The sequence below is a fragment of the Uranotaenia lowii genome, chromosome 2 (genome assembly GCF_029784155.1).
Source record: "Uranotaenia lowii strain MFRU-FL chromosome 2, ASM2978415v1, whole genome shotgun sequence".
NCBI lineage: Eukaryota > Metazoa > Arthropoda > Insecta > Diptera > Culicidae > Uranotaenia > Uranotaenia lowii.
Window position 1 is genome coordinate 340,653,582 of NC_073692.1, and position 14,278 is coordinate 340,667,859.

A 14,278-nucleotide genomic window follows, 5' to 3' on the forward strand; every position below is an offset into this window, starting at 1 on the left:
CGGTAGGCCTTCGTTGCCTCGCTGTAACCAACGAATCTTCAATGCCTTGCTATTCAGCTTACTTCGCTTCACACTCGGCACGTGACAGTACGTATCCACGCTGGACATGTCTGAAATTTGGCTTCCTCGCCCCAGAAACACTTTCTAGATGAGCATACACCTGGCTGTTTCGACCAGAAACCAGCTCTTCAGTTCAGCGACCCCGATTTGCTGTGCGATGATACCGTTCTGCCTCAGGAAAGACTTGAACTTTGTAAGCTCCAGATAACACTTCCATCGAGGTTGTAGTTATTGGTCGCGAGTAATGATAGTTCTCAAATATCGCAGTGAAGGAAAATGATGGGCGATGGATTTCTCCAAATAATCCTTCCTTCAAAGTCGACGACAGTGCCACACACCACCAGTATGCAGCCAAGAAGCTTCAACACATCCCAACCAGAGGGCTATCCATGGTAACTCATGTTGCTTGGTAACGACCCCGATCGGTAGCGACGCCCGATGAGCTAACGAAGGAGCAGCAATCGTGTTCGTAACAACGAGAAAGCAATGACCTGAACTCGCGGTTCAAGACCGGTCACAAGGTCGACTACCTGGTGCTGGCTCACTTTCAAAAATAATACTAAACTGCGAAGTACAAAGTGTACGCCACATCCAGCACACAAAAGCTAGCTAAGTGTGTAAAGCCAGATACCAGCAGGTTAGTCGTGAGACGCCGAACTGCCATTTTGTTCCCGCTGAAATACGGAACACTAATGACTGATTCCTTAACAGGACCCCTAAGTATTGGCCAAAAACAATCATTTGGCGGGACAAAAGCCTACCTTTGTCTTTGATCTCTGGTCCCTGAATCAGTCATAGTTTGGTGACGATCGCCACGGATAGCTGTTATCTTCCCGGTAATCATTGGTTGAAGGTTGTGGTCGATTCCGAACAACGATCATTCGGATTGACCAACCAAGCTCTCCTACCAGTTCCTCCGTCCTCGTAGCCGAGACTCCCGGAAATAACATCCTGGGTTCCGGTTGGAGTTGGACCGATAGAGCAGTTGGTCAGCTGCAGCAGCGTCGTCCTCGTCGAAGCTCCGCCGTCTTCAAAACCCGACTACCAGGGCTTGGCACTAAAATGTACCGTAACCATCTGGGGCATTATTAGTGGTGAGCAAACTACGATACGGATGAAGTTAAGTGTTGTGCAATTGTAAACGAAGATTGATAAGTGCATAATTGGGGTATTTTTGAGCTCTTAGTTCGAACTCCCTGCGATTTTTCTGTTGCCAAGCGAGCAGACCTGAGGCCAAATAAAGGAGGAAGTCCCTGTAATGCTGGTGGGGTTGCAGGTTTTTAACTTACATATTTGGTAATGTTAGGAGGCTCCGGAATCTAGTATCCATTGCTTTTCTACTTGACCACTGCATTCAGTGAGAAACGTGTATTGACTGTTGCAACCGTGCTGCGCCACGTTGTTTGCGTGATGTTGCTTGGTATCGACTGTTTCTCTTTGAATTTATCCATACTCGAAATTTTCACATGTCGCCTTTTGGTGGCCCAATTACTTGCAGAAATAACATCGGTCCTTTCTGGCCTTCAAATCCGTAGAATAATGAACCGGATTCTTACTCGCCACTGCTCCGCTGCTTCTTCTTCTGCTAATCGTCAATCAATTTACCCTTCACCATGTCTAGGGCCAAATCGGTTCCCGGTCGGGCTTCCAATGCAGTGACCAACGTCTTGTAATCCTCAAGTAGAATGCTGAACAAAATTGTGACCAGCCACTGGTCGTCCAAGATCTTCTCCGGCTGCAAATTAGTGAGTTTATCGAACAATTCCGCTAACTTAGACACGTGCGCTTCCATGTAACCATGCTTCTCCAGGAAACCTTCGATGTCAACGTCCTCTTCACTTGTGAATTTCCAACAGCTGACCACGCTCCTGCCGCCGATTTTGACTTCCTTTTGTGAATCAACTGGTTGTCCTCCAAGGCCAATCGGATCGATGCTAGCGCCTGCTCATCCTTTGTTTTCTACGCCGCCTCGACTGGTTCCGGTTCTACGTACGCTACAGCTATCCTGTTGCCCTCCTTGGTGAACAACAGCTTCATCCGAAAATTTCAGTTGTCGAATTTGGAGCCTTTAATACTTTGTTTTTGCATGTTCCGGTCCCGCCGGCCTGGGTCCATTACCTATTGGCAGGTGCAATGGGAGAATCGGACTGGTTCAGAACTGAAAGAGCTTGAATCGAAAAACGTGTTTGTTCTAACAAGTATTTATTCTGACTAACCAAAAAATGAATTGAATTAGGCAACGACTGCTTCGATTGTTGCTTGTTGCATTGCATACTCGCAACAAGAGCTGACTTGGCAACTGAGAAATATCACAAGTGCAGGTGATTAAATCCTAGTGTGCTGCGTGAAGTTCCAACTCAACGAATTAAGGACCGCTAAGCCATGAAACTCTTAAATTTGGCATTCTTTATCCTAGAAACCACTGGACTTTTGGGCTGGGGACCAAATTATACAAACTCAGTATCTTTAAGTCTCATAATTAGATGGTCTCTATGAGTTTGGTCACTAAGTGTAGCACACTATCGGCAAGCAAAAAAAAGAGATATCTCGTATTTGGTCCGCAATGTGTTAAAAAGCGATGGGTACGCACTAGAAGCTCTTAGGATCCAAGCACAGGTTCATTCCATAAATAAGCTGGGGATCCAAAAGGTCAATAACCTCATCGAAAAAACTTATGAGGAAGAGCTGTGAAGTGCGTTAGTCCTCGAAAACCATAATTTGAGCGTAATGGATGCTGCGCGTAGTAGAATAACTTCTTCGATAGAGAATATCCTAATAGTGCAGTTCACTACGTGTGAAACCTGCTGATATAAACCATGGTCACATCCGTAGTAAGGAAAAGATAATTCCGTGTGAGGAATACCCTTGGCCCCTTGGTTAAGAGGGCGTCTGAGTTTTCTTATCACCTTCAATAATATGATACCAAACTTTCTTCCTTTTTTCGACACTTACAACTGTAATTTCTGTTCCCTTCCAGATGACCATCCCCGGGTGCTAACGACGGCCATGATCGTCGGAGGAATCGGGGGCACGGCTGGCTACACTCTCGGTGCCATCGATTGGTCCCAGAACAGTTTCGGAACGGCAATGGGATCGAACGAGGCGGCCGTTTTCCTGTGTGTGGTGATCGTTATGCTGATCGGAGTTCTAGTAACTGTTACAAGCTACCGGGAGGTTTCGCTGCCACAGATGGAAAAGGATGCACTCCTGCGACCGATAACGCAATCGATGTTCGAGGAAGAGAAAAAGCGACAACTAGCTATTTATAGTGTTTCCGGTGTGGTGTTGGAGCCTAGGAAATCTGTGGATGGTTATTCGATAACTGTTGATGAGAAGGAAGAACCATCGATCTCTTGTGGAAACTTTTTCAAAAATTTGATACACATGCCGAAGTCTTTGGCGATTTTGTACTTGACACAATTTTTGTCAATGTTTGGATATCTTAGCTACTGCATGTACTTCACTGATTTTGTTGGATCTGCCGTTTTCGAAGGGGATGTGACGGTGAGATGATGGGTTTTTTTTTTTGTGAGAAATCGATGAAATCAGTAATATTTTTATTTACTTTTCAGGCTCCAACTGGTTCGCCAGGATTGATTTTATATGAGGAAGGTGTCCGATTCGGCTGCTGGGGAATGGCTGTATTCACTGGTTCATGTGCTCTCTATTCTTTGATGATCGAAAAACTGATAAAATATTTTAGGTTAGTGAATAAAATCGAGCTTCAAAATTTGTCTTGGTCAGTTTTCAGACACTTCTTATAAGCATCAAACTTGAAGTGTGTTTTTGTTACCCACGAAGCTATTAAACAAAGTATGTACTTCATTGAAAAGTTTCCTTCTTTCGTTCACTGTTTATATTATTCAGAGAAAACTTAACGAATTGGATTCCTCAATCCTAAATTGAACGTTTTTCAGTTAATTGATGCAATTATGTTGCTCAGAAAACTTTTGTTTTGACTTTAATTCCTAGTGCTCGATATGTTTATGTCGGTGGAATCCTGGTCTACAGCATTGGGATGCTGCTAATGGCCGTCTTCCGAACCAAATGGATGGTGCTCGCCTGTGGACCCACGGTTGGCATCATGTATGCTACCATCTATTCGATACCGTTTCTGGCCATTTCTCAGTATCACGCCAAAAACTCGGTAAGTATCCTACACAGGAGGAAAAAATGCATCTTTTCAAAATTTGCATTTCTAGTGAAAACGTTACTAATGAAGTCTCTCTTGTTGTGGGACCGGCCATTTCAGTTTGCCATTAAGGATGGAAAATACGCAGAGTCCAACCAGAAACGTGGTTTTGGAACTGATGTATCTATGCTCAGCAGTATGCTGTTTCTGGCTCAGGTAAGTTGAGGCAACATATTGATAAAAGTTTATAGAATTTTTCAAATTGTAAACTGTGGTTTTATACTTAACTATTAGTTTATTTTTGAAATAAGGAAAAAAAGGTAGCAATTTTTAATTTTGTTCTCATGTCTTCAGTTCTACTGTAGAAATTGATACAAATCTTCAGTTTTTTGTTATTTGATGTCTATAAAAATAATCCGAAAAAGCATAGAAAAAAAGACAGTAGATAAATAAGCAACGGAATGCTAAAAAAATTACTTAGTGTCCAAAAAAGTGGAAATAAGAAGCTTTTTATCAAATTTGTCTAAAGTATTGCAGCACAAAAGTAAGAACATCACTAGAATCTGTATGAAGTTGCCTTTCTTATGAAAATTACAGCAGAAATCTAGCGTTTCTATATTCAACATTCAGTGCAAAATTGAATTTAAATGTTAGAGAATCAGAGAAATTGCAAACTGACAAAAAGTTCAAAACACAGCTAATTTTGAAAATTCATCAAAAATTCTGTTTTTCGTATTTGGAAAATCTAAAGATGCAAAAATGCTCTTAATAACGTCAATCTTTTTTTCGAAATTTATCTGGTGTGACACAAACAATTTTGACGATTCATTGACTACTTTTTTGCATTTTTTTGTCATGATCTTAAGGAATATAAAAGAATATACATCCTTGTGCACAGTGAATATCTTCTTTCTTCCGCTTCCTTGGACACTAATTGGGCATGGAAATTTTTTTCTTAGACTCTGAATAACGGAAAACAGAAGATTTGTAGCTGAGTATTGGATGAGAAAGATATTTGAGTTGCATTGAAAAGTTTTCAAAACTATAAATTTCGTTAAAATCGGTTGAGAAACAAGAGGGATATTGAAAATTCATTATTCAACAGAAATTATTTTCATCTAAATACAAAATTTTAAAATTTTTTTATAAAGGCTGTTGGATTATTCACTTCGTTACAGTTTTTATGCTATCTAAATTTGTTAAATAAGGTGCCAATTTTTGTATTTAACTAATTTTTAAATTGTATACGATATTTTGTTGAAAATTACAGTTCGGAAGTTTTGTGGATCGGAACGATTCCCTGCACCTATTTTTAGCACGGATTCTATTTTTAGCACGACTCGGAACTGCCTCATCGACTAGCTCCTATTACATTCAAATGGATTGGGTCAATTGAAGAAAAAGAACGGAGAGTTCACTACAAACCCAAATGAAACGCTTCAATTACTACTAAGTACGCATTTCCCAGAATCCATCGAAGGAATATAGAATCATGACACTCCGATTGAAAGACTCACTCGAAATGTCAGACGTGATGAAGCACTTAGCAAATCACGCACAATCTTTACACCTTCAATGGTTGACTAGGCAATAAGTACATTCGAACCATTCAAAGCAGCTGGTGAATATAGAATTTCACCAATTCAAATACAGCAAGCTAAACAAATGGTAACACCTGCCTTGGTAGCGATGTTCGTCGCCAGTATGACCCTCTGTCATATTCAAACTCAGTGGAAGAAGGTGCGCGTGATCTTTATCCCGAAATCAGGGAAAAAAAAGATAAAACGCAACCTAAGGCATTCAGACCTATTAGTCTAACGTCCATTATTTTGAAAATAATGGAGAAGATACTTGACGAGTATATTAAATCGCAGTATCTTAGCTTAAGTAAGCTAAACAACTTCCAGTTCGCTTACAAAAAGGGATGTCCACGGTTACGGCTAGATTTCTTTTTAAGACATTGAAGGGGCATTCGATAACGCATCTCACACTTCAATCGAAACAGCTATGAAAAGACGAGTGTGCCACTCGGCAATTGTTAACTGGACTAGTGTCATGCTTATAAACAGAACCATTTATGCAAGCTTGAGAGGACTTACAATCAAAGCCACACCAACGAAGGGATGTCCCCAAGGCGGGGTTCTAACACCGTTGTTGTGGTCCTTGATAGTGGACGACCTCCTAAACAAACTTGTATCCATGGGATTCGAAGTTATTGGCTTTGCAGACGACGTAGTTATTATAGTTCGGGGAAAACATGAGAATCTGTTGTCTAATAGAATGCAAACTGCACTCAACTACGCACTATTTTGGTGCAGGGAAGAGGGACTGAATATAAACCCTTCCAAAACTACTGTGATAGCCTTAACTATGAGACGAAAATTACACTAAAACCTCTTACATTAGATGGGGAAGTGTTAAACCTCGAATCACAAGTGAAATATTTAGGCATAGTACTAGACTCAAAACTATCGTGGAATCAACTGATAGAGCATGTAATCGCTAAGGCTACAACAGCTCTATGGGTCTGCCCTAAAGGAGTAGGGGAAAAATGGGGACTACAGCCGAACATTATCTATTGGATATTTGCAGCTATAATAAGACCCAAAATCTCTTATGCCTCCTTAGTATGGTGGACCAAAACTATGCAAATTACGGCCCAGAAAAAAACCAGCGAATCTCCAAAGACTAGCTATAACTGGCGCAAAGCGAAGCACACCGAATGAGGCTCTAAATGCACTACTAAATATTCTGCCTCTACATCAATTCATTGAGTTAGAGGCGGAACGTAGTGCCTTAAGACCAAACACAAAACTCTCTATGAAGGAGATCTCACAGGACACCTCAAAATCCTAAAGAAATTTAAATTAAACTCACTTATTGTGAAAAATGATGACTGGATGGAACTGGATTTTCAACCTAGACATACCATACAATGTAACTATCAATGATAGGGACGTGTGGGAGTCAGGTGGACCTGCGGTTCTTCCCAGATCGATCCTATTCTTCACTGATGGGTCAAAAATGGATAATAGAACTGGGGCAGAGGTTTTCGGACCTAGACTCAGGATCTCAATTCCTATGGGAAATTGGCCAAAAATATTCCAAGATGAAATTCAAGCAATTCTAGAATGCACTTTAGCCTGTTTGAAAAGAGGATACAGGTACACAAGTATCTGCATGTTCTCTGACAGCCTGGCTGCTCTCCGAGCACTAAGTACGTTCACATGTTACTCCAAACTAGTTTGGGAGTGTATAGTTGCACTAAGAAACCTGGCCATAAGGAACAGAGTATCTTTATTCTGGGTACCAGGCCACTGCGGTATCCTAGGGAACGAAGAAGCAGACCAGCTAGCTAGGGAAGGATCTCAGGAACTGTTGATTGGACCTGAACCTTTCTGCGGAGTATCGAGAAGTGCCTTGACTATGGAGCTCAAGAACTGGGAAAGCACCACTATCGTTTCCAACTGGAAAACAGCGGAGGGAGCAACTCAGGCAAAAAGATTCATTGAACCAAGCGCACGACTCTCAAAAAACATGTTGAACTTAAGTAAGCACGAATTAACTACTTACACAGATCTCTTGACCGAACATTGTCCAACAAAACAGCATCTCAAAAGGATAAACATAATTCAAAACAATAGGTGGTATGAAAAAACCCTAGCAATTGCTTTTGCTAAACTAAATCGAGCATTCGAGCAGTCGCAGAAAGCAATTGCTTCGGTTGATATGAATAAAGTTTTTTCTGACAGCTGTTTTCTCAGTCAGGAGCTTTTACTTTTAGAACAAGCTAGTTTGGTATGAATAAAGCCCAAATCTGAAGCAATCGCTCGAGAAATCTCCTAGCAATTACTTTATTTTCTAAGCATGCTTGGTAGCAGACTTTTCCAATAACCAAATTCTTCAACAACGTCATGAATTTATAAAATTAGCAATATTACACTTCAATACAACTTAAAAAGGCATTTTCAACATAGATAAAGAACAGTCGAAGTGATAACCCAACTTTTTTCATATTCCTGTCGTTGTATGAAATGATTCGTCTAAGATGAAACAAAACAAATCAATTAGTAAATATTTCAAATTAAAAAAATCCGGCTACAGTGGAAGAAGTTCCAATCGGCTTGAAGTTGGAAGAAAGTTGTAATAATTAAAAACATAATTCAGATCTCCCAAATTTAAATGATTTTTTATAATTCAAAGATTTAAAAAAACATCTAAGTTAAGATGCGCGCCTATTACCTATTTTTTTATATATCTGATTATCCCGATCCGAAAACGTGTGGGAGAGCTTATGACAAATGTTAAAAAGCTAGGCCATTTTTTGTTTGACAATATTCAATTTTCTTTAAACATCAACATACGAGCATGTATTGACTTAAATTTTTCCGATCGTTCTTACACCCACCACCCGCACCGTCGATTTCATGGCTATTTTAGCCGTACTTTTCAATTTTTTGATCGTCTTCTTTCATTTTACTTTAGAAAATTTCAGATTCTGCTGGTTGGATAGCTCTTTTTTTCGAAGCAAAAGCTATGTTCTAAGACTTTAGTACACATCTGCTAAGCAAATGTTTATTCATACCAAACTAAGCAAATGCTTTGGGCTTTTGCTTTGCTTGATTTCGAGCAAAGTAAAAGCTACCGGAGCAATTGCTAAACCTTATTCATACCACTAAATGACGGTCGGTTCTGCGGGTTCGAAGAAGAATCTGCAGAGCATCTTCTATGCAACTGCTGCGCCCTCCTAAATAGGAGAGAGCGTGTACTTGTAGCAAAGTTAATAAGCCCACAAGAAATATGGTTGCATATCAGCCCTAAGAAGGTTATATCATACATCTTTGATATCATACCCGATTGGGAAAAAATGCTTAGTCAGCAATCAACTGTCACTCCAATCAAAAGTGCAAGTGAACCTGATAGCATATAGTAACGCGGGGTAAACACCACAATAGATCAACTACTGGTCACAGTGGGTTCTCCCCTACAGGAAAAAAAAGCTCCTATTATAATACTGGACTTACTAAATTTCCTTAATCTAGATTTTAGGGTGGCGGGATTCGATCCCTGGACCTTTGGCTAAAAAGCCAAAGACGTTCGCCATTAGGCTAAACGACTACCCCTATCCACTGCACCGAGCAGAACCAAAACATTGTTTGTTTTGGTTCTACACATGCTTTGGTCAATTCGCAATTGAGCAATAGATCGATGATTTTCATGACAGATGATGATAATGATGAACGAGGTACAAATGTTTACATCATCACAAGGCCAAGCAAGACTACTCAAGTTAGGTTTGTGATAACACAACTGTGTTGCCTGAAATCCTGAGTAGAAGAAGAAGAAGAACCAAATTACTCATGGAGAAATGAGTATTTTAATTTTTAAATTATAATCCATTCTGAACATTGCTTCAGACGTCTGGAATATTTGGAACATCATCTAGAACTTGGATGGAAATAAAAATTCGCTAAGAGTCGAACTCGAGTCCTCTGATTATCTCTCCGACACCTTACCATTGGCCAAATCGTCAGATGAAAGTTAACCTGTAGCTCTCTAATAAAGTTGACTTCATCGAGTTGATTTCGCTGCAAGATTCTACGGCAGAAAATGCTAATCATACCCCGAATAATGATGCTTATACTGCTCCCGGAGACGTTCTCATTATGCCCCTACAGTGACTGAGTTTTATATTTGCCCTAAAATTGTTGAAAACCACTAGCTTAAATCAAATAAAAAACTACGATGCTGATGTCTTCAACAAAACTATTATACTTTTTATAATTTTAAAAAATTGCAGAAGACTAAAATGGAAATTACAAAAAAAAAATTATCACTAATTACTAGGTGATTAAATCACTTTACTGAAAACTAATTTTAAAATACTTGTAATGTAAGTAAAATGTCGCGAAGACACCATAGGCACTATATAGACACTGTTATAAATTGCAATTTATACATTGGAAGTTTTGTTAAATGATGTACCTATTCCAAGTGCATAGATTGTTAACCTTTATGCTTGAAATGTCTGGAAACACTTTAAATATTGTTAGCTATTACAAAAAAGTCGAACTCACAAAACTGATACTAGGGTAGGGGCACCAACCTCCGTCGTATCTCTCTGATTCGTCTTAATTCATGAATGCATGTTTAAGAGCCGAAAAATAACTTTCCACTTTAATTAGCTACTTCACATGATAAACAAATTTGTCACTTTTGAAACTATTTTTTGAGATATTTGATTTTGAAATCGCGTGGTGAAATGAATTATTGGCACATTCCGCCATATTGAAAGACGAACTTAGTGATCCCCCCAACGTGTTTCTTTGCTTTAACGCTTCCTATCAATGCCTGTAACAATCAAAATCATAAAATCCAACAGAAAAATGTTGAAATAAAATTAGAAAAATGAACTCAAACTAATCTGATTTATGTAAATTTGTCTATTTTCGATTGAAATCGAATCGCTCGGACCCCATAATTCGTCGTAATTCTGCGACAAGCATAGGAAACCGTTTTGCAATAATTGGAATTAGACCGGTTCATTTTTACTATTTTTTGCTTACTACAGTCGGACTCAAAAAAAAATGGAACATAATTGATTTCAAAGTAATTTTGTTTATTTGACTTCATTCAAGCTGGGAACTAAATACGCTGGGATATAAGTGAAAAAAGTCTATTTATATTATTAAATTACTTGAATGTATTCAGCATTGCTTATAATGCATGGTTTTAAATGAACAAATAATTTTATGGCTTTTTTAGTGAAGTGGTTGGTGTTTTACAAATTATTTACTACCAGTACTGTGCATAATTTAAAAGACGTTATGGTGCACGCAAGAATATCTAATACTTTACACATATCTAACGTTCAACTCCAATAATATTGTTGCTTTAAAATTTAATATTTAAAGATTTGATTTTTTTTTGGTTTTATTATCTTTAAACATTTTCATAAGTATTCGAAACATAAGACACATCAATTCTATGAAAATAAGACTTTTTGAACTTCTTTCATTCAAATTGCAATATCTCACATACGACCAAACACTTTGCTCTACAGAATGGTCACTGAGAGATCCTTGACTAAACTAAACTAAAACTAAAACTTCTCCAGTTTTCAGAGATTCTTTGAATTGGAATCAATAACTACTCGAGGAAAACATTTGAATTCCTGCACAGAAAACTTCGATTTCTACTGAATTGTAACGATGCATGGAAAACCAATGCAATTAATTTCCTTTGAAAGTCAAAATGAAAAGAAAATTTGGATGAATGGATCATTACAATTTTGAAATTTGAATTCATGAGTCTCTGGTTTGGATATCAATACAAGTTGAGATAAAAAATCGGTAGATATAATTTTTTGTACATTCAAAATCCAACCAAATCGAACCTGCTTATATTCTGATTCCTACCATATAAGTTTTGAAACTCGACTCATGTTTGCTTCATTTTTATATATTCTCATTGAATTTGCTACAAAAGATGTTTTGTCGTTTTTGACATATTACAGTTTGAATAAAAAAGTCGAAAAGTTTAATTTTAGTTGAATGTCTATACGTCATTTCCCAAAAAATAGAACCCACACTCTTATTCTCCTTGACTCAGATTTGAAGGAAAACAATTCAAAATGCGCCAAAACTGGGTAAACTCAAATTTTGATTAGGACGGCACAACTCAGAAATGAATTGTAGGGGTTTTCGCGAATTCTGAGTTGTTTTCAATCAGGCATTTTTGAAGAGCGTCTGAATGGCCTGAGCCAAAACAACTCAAAATTTCCAAAATTTTGACACGTTTTCGGAAGGGATTATATTTTTTTTAAAATAAATTGAAACTTCGAATGAAATAAAATACATAAAAAAAATTTTTTCTCGTCGCCTTTTTTTTTCACCGAAGTTGGTGTGTGGCAATTAGCATATTCTGTTGTTGACGAGCAGCATATTGCCTTTATGCCCAGTCGAATTTTCCGATGGTCTAGTGTGGTCTGCTGCTCAGCACAATGTACACCCGGGCTAAGATTTAATGTAGTTGATGACAAAATATTTAACAAAAGTCTTTGAAGACTGGTTACAAAGATAGAAGAAATGACTGCCAAAAAAAGCACTACCAAATACAATTAAACACAAAAAAGATCCATCTTACGGCAAGGAGCTCCTCAGAAGTATAATTTCGGTATAGGGCTGTTATGCGAGTAGATTTGAAAAAAAAACTCGTATATACCTTCATAATCATAACAGTTCCATAACGGATAAAAAGACGCTCCGAGTCATAATAAAAGCCCGAAATGAAATTTTAATGTCCTTCGATTTATAATGAAAACCCAGAAAACATTCCAAACAAACGATTTCTGTCCACGCTTAAAGTTGTGGTCATAATTCAAAAATATATTCCAAAACAGAAAAAGCTTATTTTGTCGATTGCTCGTCTTTTCATTTGGGACTGCGATTAAGAGCAGTAGGGGAGAATGAGGATACTTGATCCCTGGGGATACTTGATTCCTTAGCTATATCTCGAAACTGGAATGTCTTACAAAGATCAAATGTTCTAGAAAAATGTGCCAAAATGAGCAAAATAACAATGCTTGTAGTTTAAAAAATCTAAACAAAATAATTGTTTGAGAAATTGAACTTTGTTTGAAAAATTTCACAAAATGTAACTTGAAGATCTTTTTTCATCACTTTAGAATGTTCCTTACATGGGAAAATTTTGGAAAAAATATTTTTTCCAATGTATCAATCGTTCGAGCGTAAAATGAACTTCATAATGCCATATTTTCAAAGTAATGGAAAACTCTCAACTTTTTTCAGAAAAAGTTTTCTAAAATGTGGATTATGGTTATGATTGATTCCCTAGAGTTGGGTACAATTGATCCCCCCTCCAAACGTCATATTCTTCTTCTGAATTGATCGTTATGATTGCTGATTACGAAATAACTAATATTTATCCAAATACTAATATTAATCAAACAATTGTCTGAAGAAGAGAGAAAAAATAATTAATTTTCTCTTAGTTATAAAAAATAGCGCCTTTTAGTATGCAATGTTATTAGCGTTGAGACAAAGTTATAGAATTTTCTTCTTATGTCTGCTATAAATTGTGAACTGAGAACAAACATGACCAAAATAGTCAATTAACATTCTATCTTGGGGTTTTGTTTGATTTTTATACAAGGATTAGGACTTCCTGAATAAAAGATCAAGCCTCCTTCAATAGGGGATCAAGTCTCCCATGACTTCAGAAAAATCGCAATTTTTTTACTCCCACGAAAATGCTTCTAGTTCATCAACGGGTTCAAGTATCGTAATTTTTGGAGCATTGAAACTTGAAGTTACAAGCTGTCAGAAAATGTCAAAGACGGCGAGTTGCTAATTTTTTCCAAAAAGATATGGTGAAAATAAGAAAAGGGGATCAAGTATCCCCACTCTCCCCTATATGATTGATAAATTCATTTTTCAACAACTTGAGAATATTTTAGTTTAAATAAGGAATGGAAGATATTTTAATTTTTTTTTCTTTTCATCTCAGCTTATCCTCGCACTCGGAATCGGCAGTGTCATCGACGCCATCGGGGACACCACGGTAATAATCTACACGGCCAGTTTGTTCTCGTTCTTCGCGGCCATTTCGGCAACACAGGTTCTCTTGATGGATCTTTAAAAACACCACCAGCAGCAGCAGCTGTAGCTTTCATTCAGCTTTACTCAGTGTAAATCGACCCGAACCACCCAAAGCTCATTGCGTCGTCACGTTGCGTCGCGACGCCGCGAGGTTGACGATCGAAGTTGTTGCGCGTACCTATATCACAAAGTCACATAGGAGGCACGCGCGCGGCAGCGGCGGCAACTTAACGACTTTATTAGCGACTGCTGCCAGTCAGATAACGTGAACGAAAGAAACCATCAATGAAACCTGAGCTGAGCTCTTCACTTTACTTTCTGCTTGAGAGGAACTTACTTATTTGGGAGAGAAGTTTTGCCTTCTCTTTATTTATGGAAATGTGATACTTTTTATCTGAATTGTTTTTATCATGTTTTGTGCAATGTTGTCCGTGTTAGTTAAAAATAAATAAATACTTTTCATAGA

The 14,278-nt window shown here is 38.0% G+C and overlaps 1 protein-coding gene across 1 annotated transcript in view; it reads left to right on the top strand.

Moving 5' to 3' along the window:
* The window catches only part of LOC129746990 (proton-associated sugar transporter A-like), a 29,320-nt gene extending 15,042 nt beyond the window's left edge, over positions 1–14,278 (top strand). The window contains exons 3-7 of the mRNA XM_055740999.1: positions 3,038–3,564; positions 3,633–3,763; positions 4,033–4,207; positions 4,313–4,408; positions 13,721–14,278. Of these exons, the coding sequence (XP_055596974.1) occupies positions 3,038–3,564; positions 3,633–3,763; positions 4,033–4,207; positions 4,313–4,408; positions 13,721–13,852 (1,061 nt within the window). The 3' untranslated portion in view covers positions 13,853–14,278. The remainder of the gene's footprint in view (positions 1–3,037; positions 3,565–3,632; positions 3,764–4,032; positions 4,208–4,312; positions 4,409–13,720) is intronic.